The sequence below is a fragment of the Rhinatrema bivittatum genome, chromosome 3, assembly GCF_901001135.1.
Source record: "Rhinatrema bivittatum chromosome 3, aRhiBiv1.1, whole genome shotgun sequence".
NCBI classification, from domain to species: domain Eukaryota; kingdom Metazoa; phylum Chordata; class Amphibia; order Gymnophiona; family Rhinatrematidae; genus Rhinatrema; species Rhinatrema bivittatum.
Window position 1 is genome coordinate 32683332 of NC_042617.1, and position 18256 is coordinate 32701587.

The window sequence follows — 18256 nt, forward strand, 5'->3', positions numbered from 1 at the left end:
GTTTTAGAAATTATAGGCCTTAGCCGGTTATAGTTGAAAATAGGTTAATTTATCCAGATATCTTGCAATGCCTCTTTTTTTTTTTTTAATCCAGACAAAATTATAGCCAGATATGTGTTCCAGTATTCAAAAGTTGTGTTATCCAGCTAGATGGCTTTAAATATTGACTCTAAATTTCTAAAATTAGTGGTGAATTTTCAAAGCTGCCTAATCTTGGTGGTGGAATTCTACCTCCTAGGTGCATAAACAGTAGTTAAGATGTGTACGTTTTTTTTAGGTGTCCAGTGGAATGAAGCTATGTAGCCATCCCCTTTGATTAGAAATTTATACATGCATAAAATATACTAAACATTAGTCATCCAGATTTTTTTTTTTTGTAAGGGGGAAGGAGCATTAATAAATTGTAGTATAACCTTTTATTTATCAGTTCGTAATGACATATAAAATACAGCCAGCCACAGTTGTCAAAACTATATATTTCATCCTGATACTAATAAAATATTTGATTAAAATATATATAGTGCTGTCATCACCATTAGGGAAAAAAATTTGCAAAAAATGTGGGAACAAAAGTGTGGGGTGATTTAAAAAGCAAAGAAAAAATGATCTGAATCCAAAAGTACGATTATTATTATTTAAAAAAAAAAAAAATCACAAGATGTAAAATATTTTTATAATGTTGAAATGAATATAGCATAGGATGGGTAGGAGCTAATCAGACATTTGTGTAATTCAGAAGCATCTGCGAACACCTACACCAGGGCTTCCCAAACCTGTCCTGGAGAACCTCACAGCCAGTCAAGTTTTCAGGATTAACCACAGCTAATCTGCATGAGATAAATTTGCATATACTGAGTTTCCAAGATATGCTAATCTAGTTCGTGCATGTTAATTGTGGATATCCTGAAAACCTAACTGGCCGAAGGGTCCCCAGGACAGGTTTTTGGGAAGCCCTGACCCTACTTTGTCAAAGAGCACAAACATTTTTTTTGATATTTTGTGGACGTAAATGGATGCTACGGATTTAAACAGCAAAAGCTATTGAAATGCTTCCAGAGAGAAAACACTTTCACACCTGAGGCTTGATAGCAGGTCTCAGAATTAAGACACACAACCGATATGTTAGATTGGGCAAAAAACTGTCTTTTTTTTTTTTTTTCTCCGCTTCCAGCGCACTGGGCACCTAAACTTAAGTAATGTTAATGATTTTTTTGTAAATTCCTCAAAGGCACCTGAGTCCCAACTAAACTTTTGAACGATGTGTGGTTCCTGTGTCCCCAGCCACAGCCCATTCCGCAGGTACCCAGTGTTTGCCAAATGGTAACGGGGGAAACCAATAAAATTGTGAAATAAAGTAGCATCTGTGTGATGCTGGAGTGTGTGATCCCTCCGTGTCGTGCTCGTTTGCTCCCCCGGGTTTATCTCCAGAAGTCGCAGATGCAGCCATGCTGCCTTTCTTCATGCATATGGAACAGGCTTCTTTGGCTTTTACTGCAATTGAAGGGTTGGAAAATGGCCTTCAGAGGAATTTCCCAGGATAAATGCAAAAAGATCCCTGGTTGTGAAAAAAGTGAGGCGGGGGGGGGGGGGGGGCGGAGCCAGAGATTGAATGGGGTCTATGACATTGCACCAAGAATGAAATTGGGCAGACTAGGGTGGACCCTAATGATCCTTATGTGCTCTCACATCCCATAGTCATCTAGTACACCGCATCAGTGATCTCTTCCAGAAAAAGCTATTTTTGTATACCCTAAGAAGCATGATGTTCTTCTTAAATCATCAGTCCAGGCATGGAGGTAGGTAATGGCAACAAAATGGATTAGACGCCAGAGGGTTGTCCGATTAGAAACTTTAATTGAATGGAGACGTATTCTTTATATTTTGAGCCCTATTGGACAAGCCTTTGGCGTCTTAATCCATTTTGTTGTCCTCACGGCTTTCTTAGATAGCCTGCCCTCCTGTTTTGTCAGTCCATGGGAGTAGGTAATGCCACCTAACCCCTTTCAGATGCAGAAAAGCAAGATGTATGATTGAAAGAGAGCTTGATATGCACGCAACCACAGATTTTAAGGACTGGGGATGTTTTTTATTTTTCATCTTTAGGTGAAACACACGCTATTTATAACCGGACTCCCCAAAAATGCAGAGGAGACTACTGTCAAAAACCACTTTGCGTAAGTAGACAAGTCGAGAAGCAGATAGAAGCAGGGCTTCCTGTTTGATGGTTTCTCCCCTCTCCCCCCCGCCCCCCCCATATTTCATCTGGGTAGTGGTGTCAAGGATGCCCCTTACCTGCCATCTCCTGGAAGACATTTTCTCCCACTATCTCAGAGGATCTATATGTGTTTGACATCCCCTTCCCCAACAGGCGCTGGGAGGGTTTGGATTGACTTCTCCTCAGACCCAAGCCTGCAGAGAGTCCTCCAGATCCCTGCAGCCATCATCCCCTTCCTGCTCCATGGTGTCACTCCCACTTCTGTAGGGCATGCACTTGTCACTGCGTTTCCCCAGGGCTTTCTAATGTAGAGAAGCATATTCTGTATCTCAGATCTATTGTGTTTATAAAACAATCTTGTAAAATAGCAGAAGTCCATGTTGGAAGAACTTTAAACTTTTTTAAACATTTTTTTTTTTTTTGTAACAAAGTACTGTAAGCGCTGTACAATTTTTGCTTAGCAGTTAGACCAATGGCATTGCCAAGAGTTAAGAAGAGCAGAATGAAATGCTCCATTCCACTGCTCCCAACTTTTCAAAGAAAAGAAGTCTGCTTTAAAAGCAGCAGTGGGACTGTCAAAGACATATGCAGAACTTTTGGAGTCAAGGTCACTGGTTCAAATCCAGATCAGGAAGATAGGAACAGAATGTCATTGCTAATTGCAAACAATGACTTTGGGCCGTATTTTAATATCTATGCCCGATTTTATAACATGTGCGCGCCCAGCCGCACACATGTTATAAAATCCGGGGTCGGCGCGCGCAAGGGGGTGCACACTTGTGCACCTTGCGCGCGCCGAGCCCTTGGGGAGCCCCGATGGCTTTCCCTGTTCCCTCGGAGGTTGCTAAACGAGATGGTCTTTATCTTTAAAGGAAATCTGAAGTTACAGAAGTCCTGTCGCTGAAAAGCGCCATCGCATGCAGCACAACGCAACGCTCTTAATTGTGGATATAAAGACCGTTTGATTTGGCTACAGAGTTCTTCTCATTGAAAAGTGCCATAGCAATGACTCCAACACTCCTTGAGGACTACTGAACAAGATATGTTTTAAAAAGTCAATCTGACATATTAAATCAGTGGATACTCCCAGAGAATACATATTGCACTAGAGTACATACTCTAGATATTACCTAATTCGAAGAGCCCCTGATGCAGCCATAAAGCAAAACTTTGGCTATAGTCGGGCGTGTTCCATACTATTTGAATAAAATCCTTTCCAAGGCATCGGTCTTGTTTTTGTTTTTTCAATAATGGGGTGAGTCCCAGGTTCCTTGGTTACAGAGGAAAAGAAACAGACGTGTGCTGCTCCAGCACGAGAGGTTGTACTAGGGGGTTCAGACGTTTTCAACCCTACGGAGGAGTGGCCTTTCAGAGATCTCGACCTTTGGGGTAGGTTTCAGTCCTTTCGTCCCAGACAGGGCACAGGCTCAGGTAGTGGAGCCCCTCCCCTCCCCCCCCCCCCCCAAGCCTCTCAGTGAAGGTGTGCCAACTCAGCCCTGGGATCAGGAGAATAGGGGGTCGCCTCTCTCTTTTTTATCAGAGGTGGGTCGAGATCATGTCAGACCAGTGGGTTCTGGAGGTGATGAGAGACGGCTATGCGCTGGAGTTTCGCAGTGTTCCTCAGGATATTTTCATGGTGTCTCCCTGCAACTCTCCACAGAAGACACAGGCAGTGGATTGTAATTCTGTAAGGCGCCTATACTATGAGTTTAGAAGACCATATTTCCAGAGACTCCCCTTCTGGCAATTCCAGTGATACTGGATCCTTAGAGACCTTTGTTTTCAATTTTTATTTTATTTTGCCTAGAAATTTCAATGTTAGAACAAAAAAGAAATCAGTGGAAAAATGACTTTTCCAATAATTTTTCTCCTGTGTTTTATATCAAAGTAATTTATCCTCAGATATCTTTTATTATAACATTGAAATTCCCAGGCAAAATAAAATAAAACTGAAAACAAAGGTCTCTACGGGTCCTGCCTCCACTTCCACAACACCAGCAACTTATGGATCATACTAGACAGTGTGAATGCTTTCAACCAAAAGCAGCACAGCAAGTACAGCCCAAGCTTTGACCAAGTTTTTGACCATATTTCAAACCCATCAATTCTCCCCACCAGCAGGGCGGAGGATCCAGCACTTCCTAGAGGAATGGCGAAGATCACCAAAGATTGTTGGGTTCTCAAAATCATGGAGTCTGGATACTGCTTGCATTTTTTCTAACTTCCATGCTTCCTCATCACTCAGCTTTTAATTCGGATCCATCTCGCTCAATGCACCTCTGACTGGAAGTGGAATCTCTCCTCAAACACTGGACGATGAAACTTGTTCCTCCGCATCAACATGGCCATGGATTCTACGCCGGCTTCTTCTTTATTTCTGAGAAATCCAGAGGACTGAAACCCATTCTAGATGTAAGAATCCTGAACAAGCATAAACTCCGGGAGAAATTCAAGATGAAGTCCCTCCACACAGTTCGCTTCTTCATCCAGAAGGGGGAGTGGATGTGCGCTCTGGATCCAAAGAATGCTTATGCTCATATTGCTATCCATTCCTCCCATTGGCATTAACTATGCTTTATGGTGGACTCTTCCCACTATTAGTACAAAGTGTTCCCCTTTGGCCTGTCAGCAGCACCAAAGGTATTCACAAGTGTCTGACTGTAGTAGCAACATATCTGCAATAACTAGTAAAGATGTGAATCAGAATCGGTTCGGATTCCGGTTCCGATTCACATGTGGGTTTTTTTGCATCGGGCCCGATCGCAGTTTTGTTTATCGGTTGCGCCCGAGCCGATAAACAAAAAACCCACCCCAACCCTCTAAAACAGTGGTTCTCAACCTTTCTAATGCCGTGACCCCGCAATACAGTTCCTCATGTTGCGGTGACCCCTCGCCCCGCCCTCGCCCCGTGAGGGTGGGGTGAGGGCGGGGCTTTGGTCATATGGGGGCGGGGTTATGGATGGGGTTGGATTTTAGTGCACACTTATCATTTAATTATGACATTTATAATGTGAATGTAACTCAACTCACCATAGATTCTCACATGCATGGCACACTGACCCATGATCGTCACGGGGCTAGATGTAAAAGTACAGTTTGTATCCACAGGAACCCCCCTGACCCACAATAATGGATGTAAAGCAGAATTATGACATTCCCCATATAACTCACCCTACAAAAAAGATATTCTGGTTCTAGTGACATCTCAGTAACAGCAACTCAAACTCCTTCTATTTCCAGGCTCAATAGCCCTACTTATGAAAAGACAGCAGTTTACCACCAATGCATGTCCTCTGAGAAAACACAACAAATAAGACCGATACAAACGCTTACATGCTAGCAAAATATCTCATCTCGGTAACAGACACAGAACCGACCTAACATACTCCCAGGATCTGTAGTAATGCACATAAACTAATCCGCACACAGTTACACCTGTATTATGGAATACACTCAAACAGGAGCAACCCTATCTATGAAAAGGCAACACTACAAATATTAAATCAGGTCCTAAAAACCAATACACCTCTTATTAGGAAAACAGAACTAGCAAGCAGCTATAGATCCCCCACACAGAAATAATTGTAAAACTATACTAATAAGCAGAATAAATGTTTCAAAACAGCTATGAACATCCAACAATTAAAAACGCATAAAAACTATTAAACATTCTCCAAACACCAATAAAATATTTCAAAAAAGCAGACATCACACAATTAAAATGGCAGTCAAGAAAAATAAACTTAAAAAGCCACCTTTACTTACCCCCTCCAGCAGCTCTCCTACTCCCCTTCCCTGCAGGCCGTGGCACTCACCAGAAGCAGCAGTAGAAGCTAAGCTCTATACTTATGGTCCTCTTCCTTAGTGCCCATGTCTTTCACACACACACACCATACCAGTCATGCCCCCATGACCAGTTTCTGTCTCTCACACACCAATCATCTCCCAAACAGTCTTTGGCACACACACACCAGTCACCTTCCTGAACAGTTTCTCTCATGCCATACACACACACACACAGGCTTCCCACTCCCGAGTTCTACTTACATATACGGGCTTCTCACTCTCATAATCACTTTCTCTCACACACACACACCAGTCACCTTCCTGAACAGTTTCTCTCATGCCATACACACACACACACACACACACACACAGGCTTCCCACTCCCGTGTTCTACTTACATATATGGGCTTCTCACTCTCATAATCACTTTCTCTGTCTCTCTCTCTCTCTCACACACACACACTCACTCACTCACCAGTCTCTCACTCCCATGCTTGTTCTCTCCACATGCACAGGCTTCTCATTCCCATAATCACTTTCTCTCTGTTACACACACACCAGTCTCTCTCATTTCCATGCTCACTCTCCACGTGCACAGGCTTCTCATTCCCTGAATCACATTTTCTCTCATTCACACACACACACCAGTCTTTTTCTCTCACACACACCATCACCTTACCAAGCAGTCTCTCTCTCTCATGCATGCACACTCACCCTGGTTTCTCACTCCCATGCTTTCTTTCACCCCCACAACACCAGGCTTCTTACGCCCATGCTTTCTCACATACCCAGACTTCTCCCTTCCATGCTTTTTCTCTCTCTCACACACACACATCAGTCACCTCCCTGACTGATGTCTCACACTCTCACATACACATCAGTCATCTCCCTGAGCAATCACTTTCATTGTCTCTCACATACACACACACATCAGCTCTCTGACCAGTCAATCACACACAGGCTGGCTGGCTGCTTCTCTCTCTTTCTCTCACTCACTTCCTCTTCTCCCCCGAGCACAAATGGGAGCTGCAGCAGCCTCCACTGGCCAAGAAAGAAGAATCCCATCGGCCGCGGGAGGCTCGTGCTGCTCTCTCCTTTCTCCATTACCGGCTGCTTCAACTGCTCGGGGGCCGATGCTGCAGCCGCCGCTGCTACTTTTTCGCGCGGCGCAGCTCTCTCTCCTTCCCGCGCACCACGATTCACTTCCTGTTCCGGGTCACGGGAGGGGCAGGCGCAGGAAGAAGAAAAGGCCCAGCCGCGGGTGCAGGGCTTCTTCTAGCGCCGCTGCCGTTCCCGCTGGGCTTGAACATGCTGACAGCCCGGCGGCAACGGCAGCGGGAGAGACCGGGAGCGCGCGACCCCTGCGTTTTGGGCGTTCGACCCCCGCCGGGGTCGCGACCCATAGGTTGAGAACCGCTGCTCTAAAACTAAACCCTTTGCTTCCCCCACCCTCCCAACACCCCCCCCCCAAAAACATTTTACAGGTACCTGGTGGTCCCGTGGGGGTCCCGGGAGCGATCTCCCGCTCCCGGACCGTCCTCCCGCTCCCGGGCCGTCGGCTGCCACTAATCAAAATGGCCATCCAGTGCTCCTACCATGTGACAGGGGCCGGCCAATGGCACGGATATCCTGTCACATGGTAAGGGCAAAGGGCCATCGGCACCATTTTGATTAGTGGCAGCCGATGGCCCGGGAGCAGGAGATTGCTCCCGGGACCCCCACTGGACCACCAGGTACCTGTAAAATGTTTTTGGGGGGTCGGGAGGGTGGGGGAAGCTAAGGGGTTAGTTTTAAAGGGTCAGGGTGGGTTTAGGGGTTATTTTTGTGTGCCGTTTTTCCCGCCCTCCCCCAAAACGATAAGAGAACCCACACGATCAATATCGTGGGGTTTTCCTATCGTTTTGGAGGAGCCCCCGATTTCTGACGATTTTGAAAATATCGTCCGATATTTTCAATCGTCCGAAGCCCGATTCACATCCTTAATAACTAGGCATTCTCATCATCCCTTATCTGGGCAACTGGCTTATAATGGCAATTTACCAGAAAAGTGTGTTAACCTCCCTGAAAAAATTAATGCAACTATTACAGTCATTAGGCTTCCTGGTAAATTTTGAGAAATCTACTCAAATTCCCTCCCGGAAAATAAAATTCATTGGAGCTTGGATTGATTCTCTTCAAGAGAGAGCTTTCCTTCCAACAGATCGGTGAACACTAAGATTCCTGGTTATAGAACCTGTTGAGAACAGGCCAGACATCAGCCAAGGAGACGATAGTTGTTCTGAGCCATATGGCAGCAGCAGCCTACTTAGTTTCACTTAACCCACCTTCACATATTACTCCTGCAGTAGGGCCTTTGTTCCCAATGAGACCAACTCACTCAGTCTTTGACAACCAAAGTGCAGATTTTGAAAGAAATGAAGCAGGAATTCTTGTGGCTAGACCCTTTCTTTTTTCAGGAAGGCGCATCACTTTGGTTACTTTCTCACCAAGTAACGTTGGCAATGGATGCTTCCACAAAGGGTTGGGAAGCCCACACAGGCCCCTTTCAAATTCAAGGGACTTGGATATTCTTAGAAAATTTCAAATCAACCTGCTAGAACTGAGAGTGATCAAGTACGCTGTAACATACCTCCTTCATTCACATCCTGCAAGGAAAGAGCATTCGCATTCAAACAGACAACCAAGTAGACATGTTATATGTGAAAAAGCAAGGGGGTGACCCTGGTTCATTGATTCTTTGCTAAGAAGTGATGGATACAGGAATGGGCATGCAGACATTGAGCTGTCCTACAAGGATCTACCTTTCAGGGATCTCCAGTACATTTTCAGATTGCCTTAACAGAGTTTTTCTTTACACAGGTCAATAACTGACAGCCTATTCAGTTGATGGGGACTTTCAACAAATGACCTGTTTGCGTCAGAGCAAAACAAGAAACCTAGAAAGGTTTTGCTCCATTCTTCCCAGCAAACTCTGATCTACCCAGGGTGCTTTTCTGCTCAGTTGGAATACAGATCTCATGTATGCTTTTCCAAGGATATCATTGATTGTCAGAACAGTGCTAAAAGTGCTCAAAGATCAGACCCATCTAATCATCATAGTTCCAGCATGGCCAAAAAAAGTTTGATTTGCATATTTGGAACAGCTGTGCAGCAGTCCTCCGATCACTCTTATATCAACTCATCATTATTAACTCAAGAAGAGGGATGTCTGTTTCATCAAAACCTTCCCTTCCTCGACTTCAGAGCTTGAATGACAAGTGCTCAATCACCATTTGTCTTTATTCAAAAAGGTTGAGGACATTATAGAATCTGCAGAAAACCATCAGCTAGAAGATCTTGTGGTTTTAAATGAAAAAGATTCTCCACATGCTGTCAACATAATATCTGGGATCCATTCGCATGCGAACCCAAAGAGTTATTGTACAAAGATATATATCTCAGTGCCATAGCTGCTTACTATGTTCATATTGAGGGTAAGCTTAATTCATCAGTTAGTATTCAAATTCATGAAAGGCTTTTGACATACTAAATCTCCAGTTGTAAATCCACCTGTTTCCTGGGATCTAAATATGATTCTGGAACAACTGATGAAACAGCCATATGAATCATTGGAGTCAGCTTCTCATGTTTCAAACATGGAAGGTAATATTGCATGTAGCAGTAACATTAGCCAGAAGAGTCAACAAGCTTCAGACTTTAGTTCATTATCCATATTATACACAATTCTTCCACAATAGAGTGGTGCTCCACACTTACTCTGTTTCTATCAAAGGTAGTATCAGCTTTGCATATTACTCAATCCATCATGCTACCTATATGCTTTCCGAAGCCACACGCACATGAAGGCAAGAAAGCTTTTCATAACTTAGAGCCTTGATTTACTACAAGAGAAGGACTCTGCCTCATTGTTAGGCTTCTCAACTATTCGTCTCTTACAATCCTAACAGACTGGGCATAGCAGTGGCCAAATGTACATTGTCCAACTGGCTAGCAGACCTCATTGCATGTTGCTATACGCTAACAGGCTTACAACTTACAGATACCATCAAGGCTCATAAAGTTCAAACCTTGGCTGCATCAGTCGCTCACTTGCAAGCCGTTCCATTTGAAGACGTCTGCAAAGTTGTAACATGGTTGTCAGTATACACCTTTGCATTACTTTACTGTCTGGACATTCTCTCAGAGGCAATAAATTTGGACAAGCAGTTTTGCATAGCCTGTTCACCCAGTAGTCCACTGTCCATGGGTTGCTTCTTCAGTATATGTTCCTCTGCAACCCTTAGCTTGGGACTCCCCACATATCATGGCTAATTTGGTCCTTCTTGTTGATAGAGAAAGCAAGATTGCTTTTCGTAAACATGTTCTTAGTAGGCAGCAGGATGAATTAGCCATGCTAAATACCCACCCACCTCCCTGGTGAATCAACTGCCTAGCTAGAATTAGCTCTAAAATCAACTGAGGAGGTTCACGAGGCAGTTCCTGAGCTGGAATTCCCTCACATGCTCAGTAGAGCAAAAGCTATACTAGTTAATAGAGTGAGGTCCATTTGGTACTGCCAGATGATGTCACCACATGTCATGGCTAATTCAGCCCATTGTCTACGGAGAGCATCATTTATGGTAAGCATACTTGCTTTTTTTCTTATGGGAAGTGAGTGGATGTTAAAGAAAGGACCTGATCCCCACGTTTGGGACCCCCCTGATCTAGGACCCTGATTCCAGGACCCTCGCACCTAGGCGTGGAAGCCTACTATGCCCAAGCTCCCCTTATTCCCTCCACTACATCCCACGACCACTCAATATGCCTTCCTGTGCCCTAATCTCATCCACCCGTTCATTCCCCCACCCACTTAACTTTCTTTTCACCTGCCCTCTCGCTTTATTCATCCCCTACCTATCTACTTATACCCCCCTCCCAATCGCTACCCCCACAAAGGATTGGGGGGGGGGTGTAGTTGGGCTGTCTGGTCACAGGACATTCGCTCTGCTTTGAAGCTTCCAGCTCACTCAGGACTGGACCAGAGGAGCTCCAATTTTATTTTTTTTTTAATTCAGTGGTTATAGGTGTGAGTTAACATTCACCTCTTAACTATTGAAGTTAAGTTTACGTCCTTTTTTTTAACTTTCAAAGTTTATTTTACTACTATTTTAGCACAGTTATTTTTATTTCATATTTAGCACACGTTTTTAATTGTTGTGCACTATGCATTTCATTTGTTTATTACATCAGAAGTAAAGTGTGAATTTACCACTGTTGTAAATAAAAATCAACACTAAACATTTACCAGTAATTTTTTTTTTTTACTGGTCTAATAGCTAGGCCAGTGTGTATAAGCTTGCATCAGACACTGCCGCTGCTTGTACAATACCTGTTCTATGGATAAATGGAAGACTTCTGTTTCAAGTAATATTAATCTGCAGTTTTTGCAAGTATTACAATCAGGTTTTGTTTTAAACAAAAAGGCATGGTGTTTGCTGCCTTTTAGCTAGGCGGTTGTAACCGTTAAGACACTACTAGATACTCAGGCATGAAGTTAAAAGGATAACTGAATTATCTAACATTGCAAAATGTTGTGAGTACTGCTGCTTTAAGAAGATGCTCCCTTCCCCATAGGTAGAGAGCATAAGCATTAAAAGCTTTCTGAACTATTTGGTCTGTCGTTCCTGTCCCCCACCCTCCTGCTAACCTTTGCATAAGTAGCACATTGAGGAGACACCGCTCTGCACTTCATTACTTATTTCCAGGGTTATTGGCAGGTTTCCTTCCTGTGTCCCTAACTAACACAATGCCTCTTTCTGTTCCAGTGAAGCATACCCCTCATGCCATCTGTTGGAAGTTCAACGATGTTACGACGTAGCCGAGCTCATTGATCTCCACAAAAAGAGGTAATATGATTTCTTCTTGCCTCATCAGCTTGTATCTTGATCCAACTCATTTTAATCTAAAACTTTGGTGGGTGAGGTCTTGCAAACTGGTTTTGGGTCCCTTATTTATTTTAATCATTTTCATTGCTCACACTGGATCTGATTGGATCATGTTGACCATGATGTCATAAATGACGCAGACAGCGTGAACCAATGAGATGGCATTTCCACACCCCAGGCAAGTGGTGAAACGTTTCTGAGCATGGCTATTCTCAGCATAATTATGAAGGAGTTGTGCAAACAACTCCGACTATAACGTGTAAAAGCACATTTTTATAACAGTGCTTGTTGGGGTGTTAACTATTATCCTTGTGGACTAAGACTTGGAGAATTAATTTATTTTTTTTAAACATTACAAAAAATTTTAAACTTCTGTGTGAGATGGGGGTTGCAAGAACCAGAGGAAAAGCTGCCACATTATGTGGTGGGAAATATCAATGAAACAGTTTTTATTTATTGTGGATTCTAGGAAAAGTGCCGAGAAGAATCTTAACTTCTTCAAACACCATGAGCGTAAATTTGGTCAGCGAGTGAAGATAAACACTAAACCTTTTGGGCAGTTCTGCTGCTGTGAAGTCCAGGGTTGTGAGAAGGTAAGGGGTAAGATTACTATTGGGGGGGAGTAATTCTTTCTCCTGGATGTGTGTGTGGGGGGGGTATGTAAGTATTATAGGAGACAGTTCTGCTACCTTGTAAGTTTTCATCGCTGATGCTGCTGCTAGGCACCAAGGGTCTGCTTTTCCCTAGGTTTACTAAGTCTGAAGCCTAAATTCAGCCATCAGTGGCTGTCTGTGGACTCAGCTTGGGAAATTTCAAATTTCAGACCTAGTTCCCTACTGATTTTCTTTTCACCTTGGGATTCCTTTATTTTTGCTCTTAGCCCTACTACCTTCATCTGGACCTCCCACACACTCCACATGCTAGCTCAGGGGTGGCCAGTTCCTACCCTCCAGAGCCACAGAGACAGGTCCTGGGTTTTCAGGATATCCACAATGAACATGCATGAGAGAGCTTTGCGTGCACTGCCTCCAAGTTCTGCGTGGTTGGTGCGACAAACGAGAAAGCCCTGGACCTGGTCTGTTCAAACATATGTAGCACTGGGAATTAAAAACCTGTAATAGACTCATTCCTGACAAACGAAGACTTCTTTCTAGTTTATACCAACCCAGCAAAGGCATTGAATATCGAGAAGAACCTGTCATTTCTTACAGAGGCATAGCATCTTTAAAAAAATAAATAAATAAAAAAGAAATTGCCACAGTCTGCTTTTTATTCTTTCTGAAAATACAGAATGTTGGAAAGAATTATATAAAAAGGAGAAATATCGATCAATCTGTCCGTAGGCACAATAACGCTCCAAAAGAAGGATAGAAATTCACCGGATTGGTATGCAGGAAGGAAATGTGAATACTTTGAGCAATTTAAAAAAAAAAAAAAAAAAAAGGAAACATTGGATCAGTATTTTCAGAGAACTGAGCCTCTGAAAAGGAGGGGGCCGTAAGGAATTTGGGAGTTGGGAATTTAACAAGCACTTTTCCCCTGGGGGGGGACCGAGACCTTGTCGCATTTTTCCTTACGTCGACCCCAATTTATTTGGAGAAGTGGAAGAAGCAAAAAACCCAGGCAAGAGTAAATTGAGGGGGAATAAAATACCACGGTGGGTACGGGACCCCTGCAGTTGTTAGGAGGGGGAGAGCAAACAAGCTCTGCCCGCCTTGTGAGGCACTGAATAGGGGAGCCCGCACCTTGAGCACTGTGTGCAGTTCTGGTCGCTCCCCATCTCAAGAGAGACGTAGCAGAAGCGGAAAAGGTGCAGAGGAGGGCGACAGAAATGATAAAAGGGGATGGAACGACTCTCGTATGGTGAGAGGCTACGCAGGTTAGAGGGCTCTTCAGCTTGGAAAAGAGACGGCTGAGAAGGGGACATGATGAAAGCTTATAAAATCATGAGCTGGGTGGAACAGGAGTTATCCAGATAAATCTTGACTTTTCAGTATCACAGGAACTTTATCCAGATATCTCATTACTTAAGATAAAATTTAACTGGGAAACTCAGGGGCGTTTCGGGGGCGGGAATGAGTTAGCCAGATAACTTACCTGGCTATCTCTAATATTTGGAGTTGGCTGAATAAATTATTTGGCGACCTCTAGACATGATCGTATGCACACCTTCGGCAAACGTTACTATCTCGAGGAAGACCTTCGTGATGATGATAGTTCTGGCCAAGCAGTTCTTAAGGATTTACCTAACCCAAGAGCTTCGACTCTCCCTCCATCCTCTTTGCTACTGGGTTGCAATTTTTGAAAATGTATACACAGGTTGAATAGAATAGCAATATAAAGATTACACTGGGCGTCGTGCGACGAAGGGGTTTTCCCCTTTGTGCTCCCCTTCGTGCTAACCTTTGTGCTCCTTCTAATATAATTGTATTTATGTTTATGTTAATAATTTAACTTTTATCAATGTTGTTTAGCTTTTTGCTTTGTTTAAAATTACTTCATTATTGACGTTTAAATGTATTTAGACTAAGGAATTTTACTTCCTGCTTATTCTGCTTCATTGTAAACCGGTTTGATATGCATTTTATGCAGGAAAATCGGTATTAAAAAAACTATAAATAAATAAATAAAGTTGCCAGCTCAATTCATCAAAGCAAAAAAAAAACAAAAAAAACTGAAAATTGTGCAGTTGTGCAAGTTGTACGTTTCTAAAGAAGGAACGCCAAGGATTACAAAAGTGCATGCTAGCATTGTGCCAGTGCGTCTCTGCATCTGGTCTTCACACTGATGGTATCTGGTGGTATCTCAGTTCAGTTGCTGTACATAACTTTGCAAGTATTATGGAATATAGTTTCGGGATGGTTGGACTCTGCTGCTTCTAAGGAGATGTGTGATGCAGGTGTGTAAAGAGCAACAGATTTTCTTGGGTATTTGAAGATTTGTCAAGATGTGATGAATTTGATCGGCGACTTCTGTGTATAGTCAGCGTTTGATTGGCTCCAAACAGTAGCAATCTGTTTGAAGTTCTCACATCTAAATATTTTTTACATTGGTCAACATAAATAGGCAACCCCAAAAGGTAGAGAGACGTGACCAGCCCTGGATCAGATTTTAGGAGGCCAGTTGAGGTCCATTATGAAAAATTAGTGTCTTCTGCCAGGAATGCACTGTTCTAATAAGATAATGTTTGTTCAGAGAGAATATATCTGCATTGTAGGATGCACACGAAGGCCCGTTCAGAGTTTAATATTTTGAGAGCATTTCTTTGAGCTCTAACACATTGCACAGCGTTGGGAAAATTAAAATCCCCTCATTAGCATTGAAACATGGCCCCATCCGGTTGTATCACTGATTATTTTCTAGTGTGGCATATCGGTGTATTTCTAGTTAAATCAATGATTATGGTGATGAATGTATTTATCCTATGGCACTAGCAAAGCTCTTGAATGCATGAAGAGGATTACCTGCTCCCATCAGAAGTGAGTTGCAAGCAGCTGAAAATTCTTCTGTAATTCTATCCATTTCTTTATAAAGGTTAACTCTCCTATTAGGGCAGTCTGGAGTTTGTTCCCTTTCCTTGTTGCATTTTTTCTTTTTTGCCACCTTTTTTTCCTGAAGGATCAGAATAGACATTCTGGTACTTTATACTGTAACAGAGGAGAGAGGTTAGAGCACAGTCCACTGCTTTAAACTGTGAGTGCTTGTGACAGGCCACAGGTGCTGATGATGGATGCCACGTGAAGCTGATTTTTGCTTTGTGTTTTTTGCTTCTCAAAGGAAGACGCTATTGACTACTACAGCAGGGAGAGGGATCAGCTGCTGGAGGAGTATGTGCAGAAGAAGAAAACGGTTCATAATCAGCCTCTGGGAATGGCTTTTGTAACCTTCACAGAGAAATCTATGGCAACTTAGTAAGTTTCTCGGTGCACGTTCACACTAAAGTGAGGGCTCGTGTGAATAAAAAAAAAAACAAGCCTTTTTCCCTGAGGGCCTTGCTCGACACAGCGGCTGGGGATCCCCGATCTCTGTATTAGGGGGTGGTCCTTTATTGGGGAAGTCCTGACTCTGGCAGTCTTGAAGAATAGAAAAAGCTTGGTGAATTCCACCCAGCAATGGTATATATGGAAGGGGTGGGGTGAGGTGGAAGAGTTGATGGTTGATCAGAAGGCTACAAGCAGTATAATTTCATGGAACATTATGTGATGTAAAACTTAGGTCTTTGAGTCCTTTTTTTTTTCCTTCTTTTGTTCATTTCCAAAGTGTCTAATCATTTTGATTTCAAGAGTCCCGTGTTCCTGAATTGTTTTACTTTTTTCTTTGATTATCCTGGTCTTAAAGTCGCCACCCTCCTAACAGTGACTCCTGCCTAATATAATGAGGGATATAACACAGGGTAAGAAATCCAAACTTTTAGTCCATTGGTGTCTCTGTGTGGTCATCACATGACTCTCATCAATATTACCTAAGCCCCATTTAAGCTCAAGCACACCTGTAGTTTATCTGGCCCAGAAGTCTGGCCAATTTAAATCTTTAGCAAGCACACCTCTGGGTTGCTGGAGCATCCACTGCGATTGATCTCAGTGTCTTCTGTTATCCGTTGCGATCTCCATGCTGGTAGCTATGCTCATGGTTGGCCTCTCTGACTTTTGGGGGACACCCAGATCTTCAGTATGTGTGTGTATATATATTTATATGCCACCTTTCATTGTGTGTTCAATGTCAAGCTAACTGTGCTCAGTATAGCCTGCATAGCAGAAGTTCCACATGTGCAATTACTTGAGTGTCTCCACTCTGCAATGAAGTGTTGGTTTAGGGCCTTGTTTCTTAGCAGCTCCCACTGTGCACAGCTTGCTACTCATTTTTTGGGTATCTGGAACAGTTAAACTCAGATGCATTAAATATATTCCCCTGCCCATTGGTGGTTCAATGCAAAAACGAAAACAAAACCCCAGTGTCAAAAATAAGAACATAAGAACATGCCATACTGGGTCAGACGAAGGGTCCATCATGCCCAGCATCCTGTCTCCAACAGTGGCCAATCCAGGCCATAAGATATCACACCAATCCAGGCCATAAGATATCACACCGGTTTACATTCAGGTACCTACAGTACCTGAATATAAACCGGTGTGATATCTCAATTGAGATCGAATGACGGTAAATAAAAAAATAAATAAATAAATAAGAACCTGGCATGTTCCCAAAAACTAAGTCTATCCCATGTTACTGTTGCTAGTAATAGCAGTGTCTATATATTTTTTTTATTTAATATTTATTGAGTTATGACATTAACAAAAGAAAATGTTATAAAACAAGAAAACAAGTAATATATCAAGAGTTATTCTTTTACATAATTTTTCAATAATTACAGTCCACGTCTAGGAGATGAGGAGGAATATTGCTCACAGTGTGTCTTTCTCACTTTTACAACCTTTTTCCTTACAGCCAATTAAGATTAAGATTTATCCCTGAGAAAACGTTCCAAGTGTACTGGGTCCAGAAAAACAAATTTATTATTTTGATACATTATTTGACATTTACAGGGAAATTTTAAGAAGAAACTGGCCCCTATATCCAGGGCCTGTTTCCTCAAAGACAGAACTTGTTTCCTACAGTGTCTATTTTCTAAGTCAACTTAATAGCAGGTAATGGACTTCTCCAAGAACTTATCCAATCCTTTTTTAAACCCAGCTACACTAACTGCACTAACCACATCCCCTGGCAACAAATTCCAGAGTTTAATTGTGCGTTGAGTGAAAAAGAACTTTCTCCGATTAGTTTTAAATGTGCCACATGCTAACTTCATGGAGTGCCCCGTAGTCCTTCGATTATCCGAAAGAGTAAATAACCATTCCCTGTACCTACCCGGATCAGCCCAGACTGCTGGGTTATGCCTCCCTTCCAGCAGATGGAGACAGAGAAAAACTTGAAGGGCACCCCCTATAAGTACGGTGCACCACCTGCAGTGCCCTTCAGTATTTCTCTGTCTCCAGCAGATGAAGGTGGCAGAACCTGCTGCGGACCTGGTAGCTTGATTCTTTAATTAAAAAAAAAAAAAAAAAAAAAAGAAGATGAATATTGATCAGGAAGACAGGAATCCTGGTTTGTTTATTTTTTGGCTAAATCAAAGGCACTGTTCCTTTAAAAAAAAAAAAAAAATAAAAATAATAATAATAATTAGGAGAAGAGCTCGTTGCCTCCTGAGGGGAAGGCTCCTTCATCTTCCTTCCTTGGTGGTAGGCTTGGCAGGGGTCAACTGACCACCCGCATTCCCAGAGCGGCAGATGGTGAGTTTACTGGGGGGGATTTACCGATGGACCAGTCCCTCCCC

The 18256-nt window shown here is 42.9% G+C and overlaps 1 protein-coding gene across 11 annotated transcripts in view; it reads left to right on the plus strand.

Annotated features, from left to right (window-relative positions):
- The window catches only part of TMEM63A (transmembrane protein 63A), a 171874-nt gene that overhangs the window by 72262 nt on the left and 81356 nt on the right, over nucleotides 1-18256 (plus strand). For all 11 annotated transcript variants that reach the window (XM_029593072.1, XM_029593069.1, XM_029593065.1 and 8 more), the window contains 4 exons: nucleotides 2104-2174; nucleotides 11806-11886; nucleotides 12395-12518; nucleotides 15703-15836. In XM_029593072.1, coding sequence (XP_029448932.1) covers nucleotides 2104-2174; nucleotides 11806-11886; nucleotides 12395-12518; nucleotides 15703-15836 — 410 coding nt within the window. The remainder of the gene's footprint in view (nucleotides 1-2103; nucleotides 2175-11805; nucleotides 11887-12394; nucleotides 12519-15702; nucleotides 15837-18256) is intronic.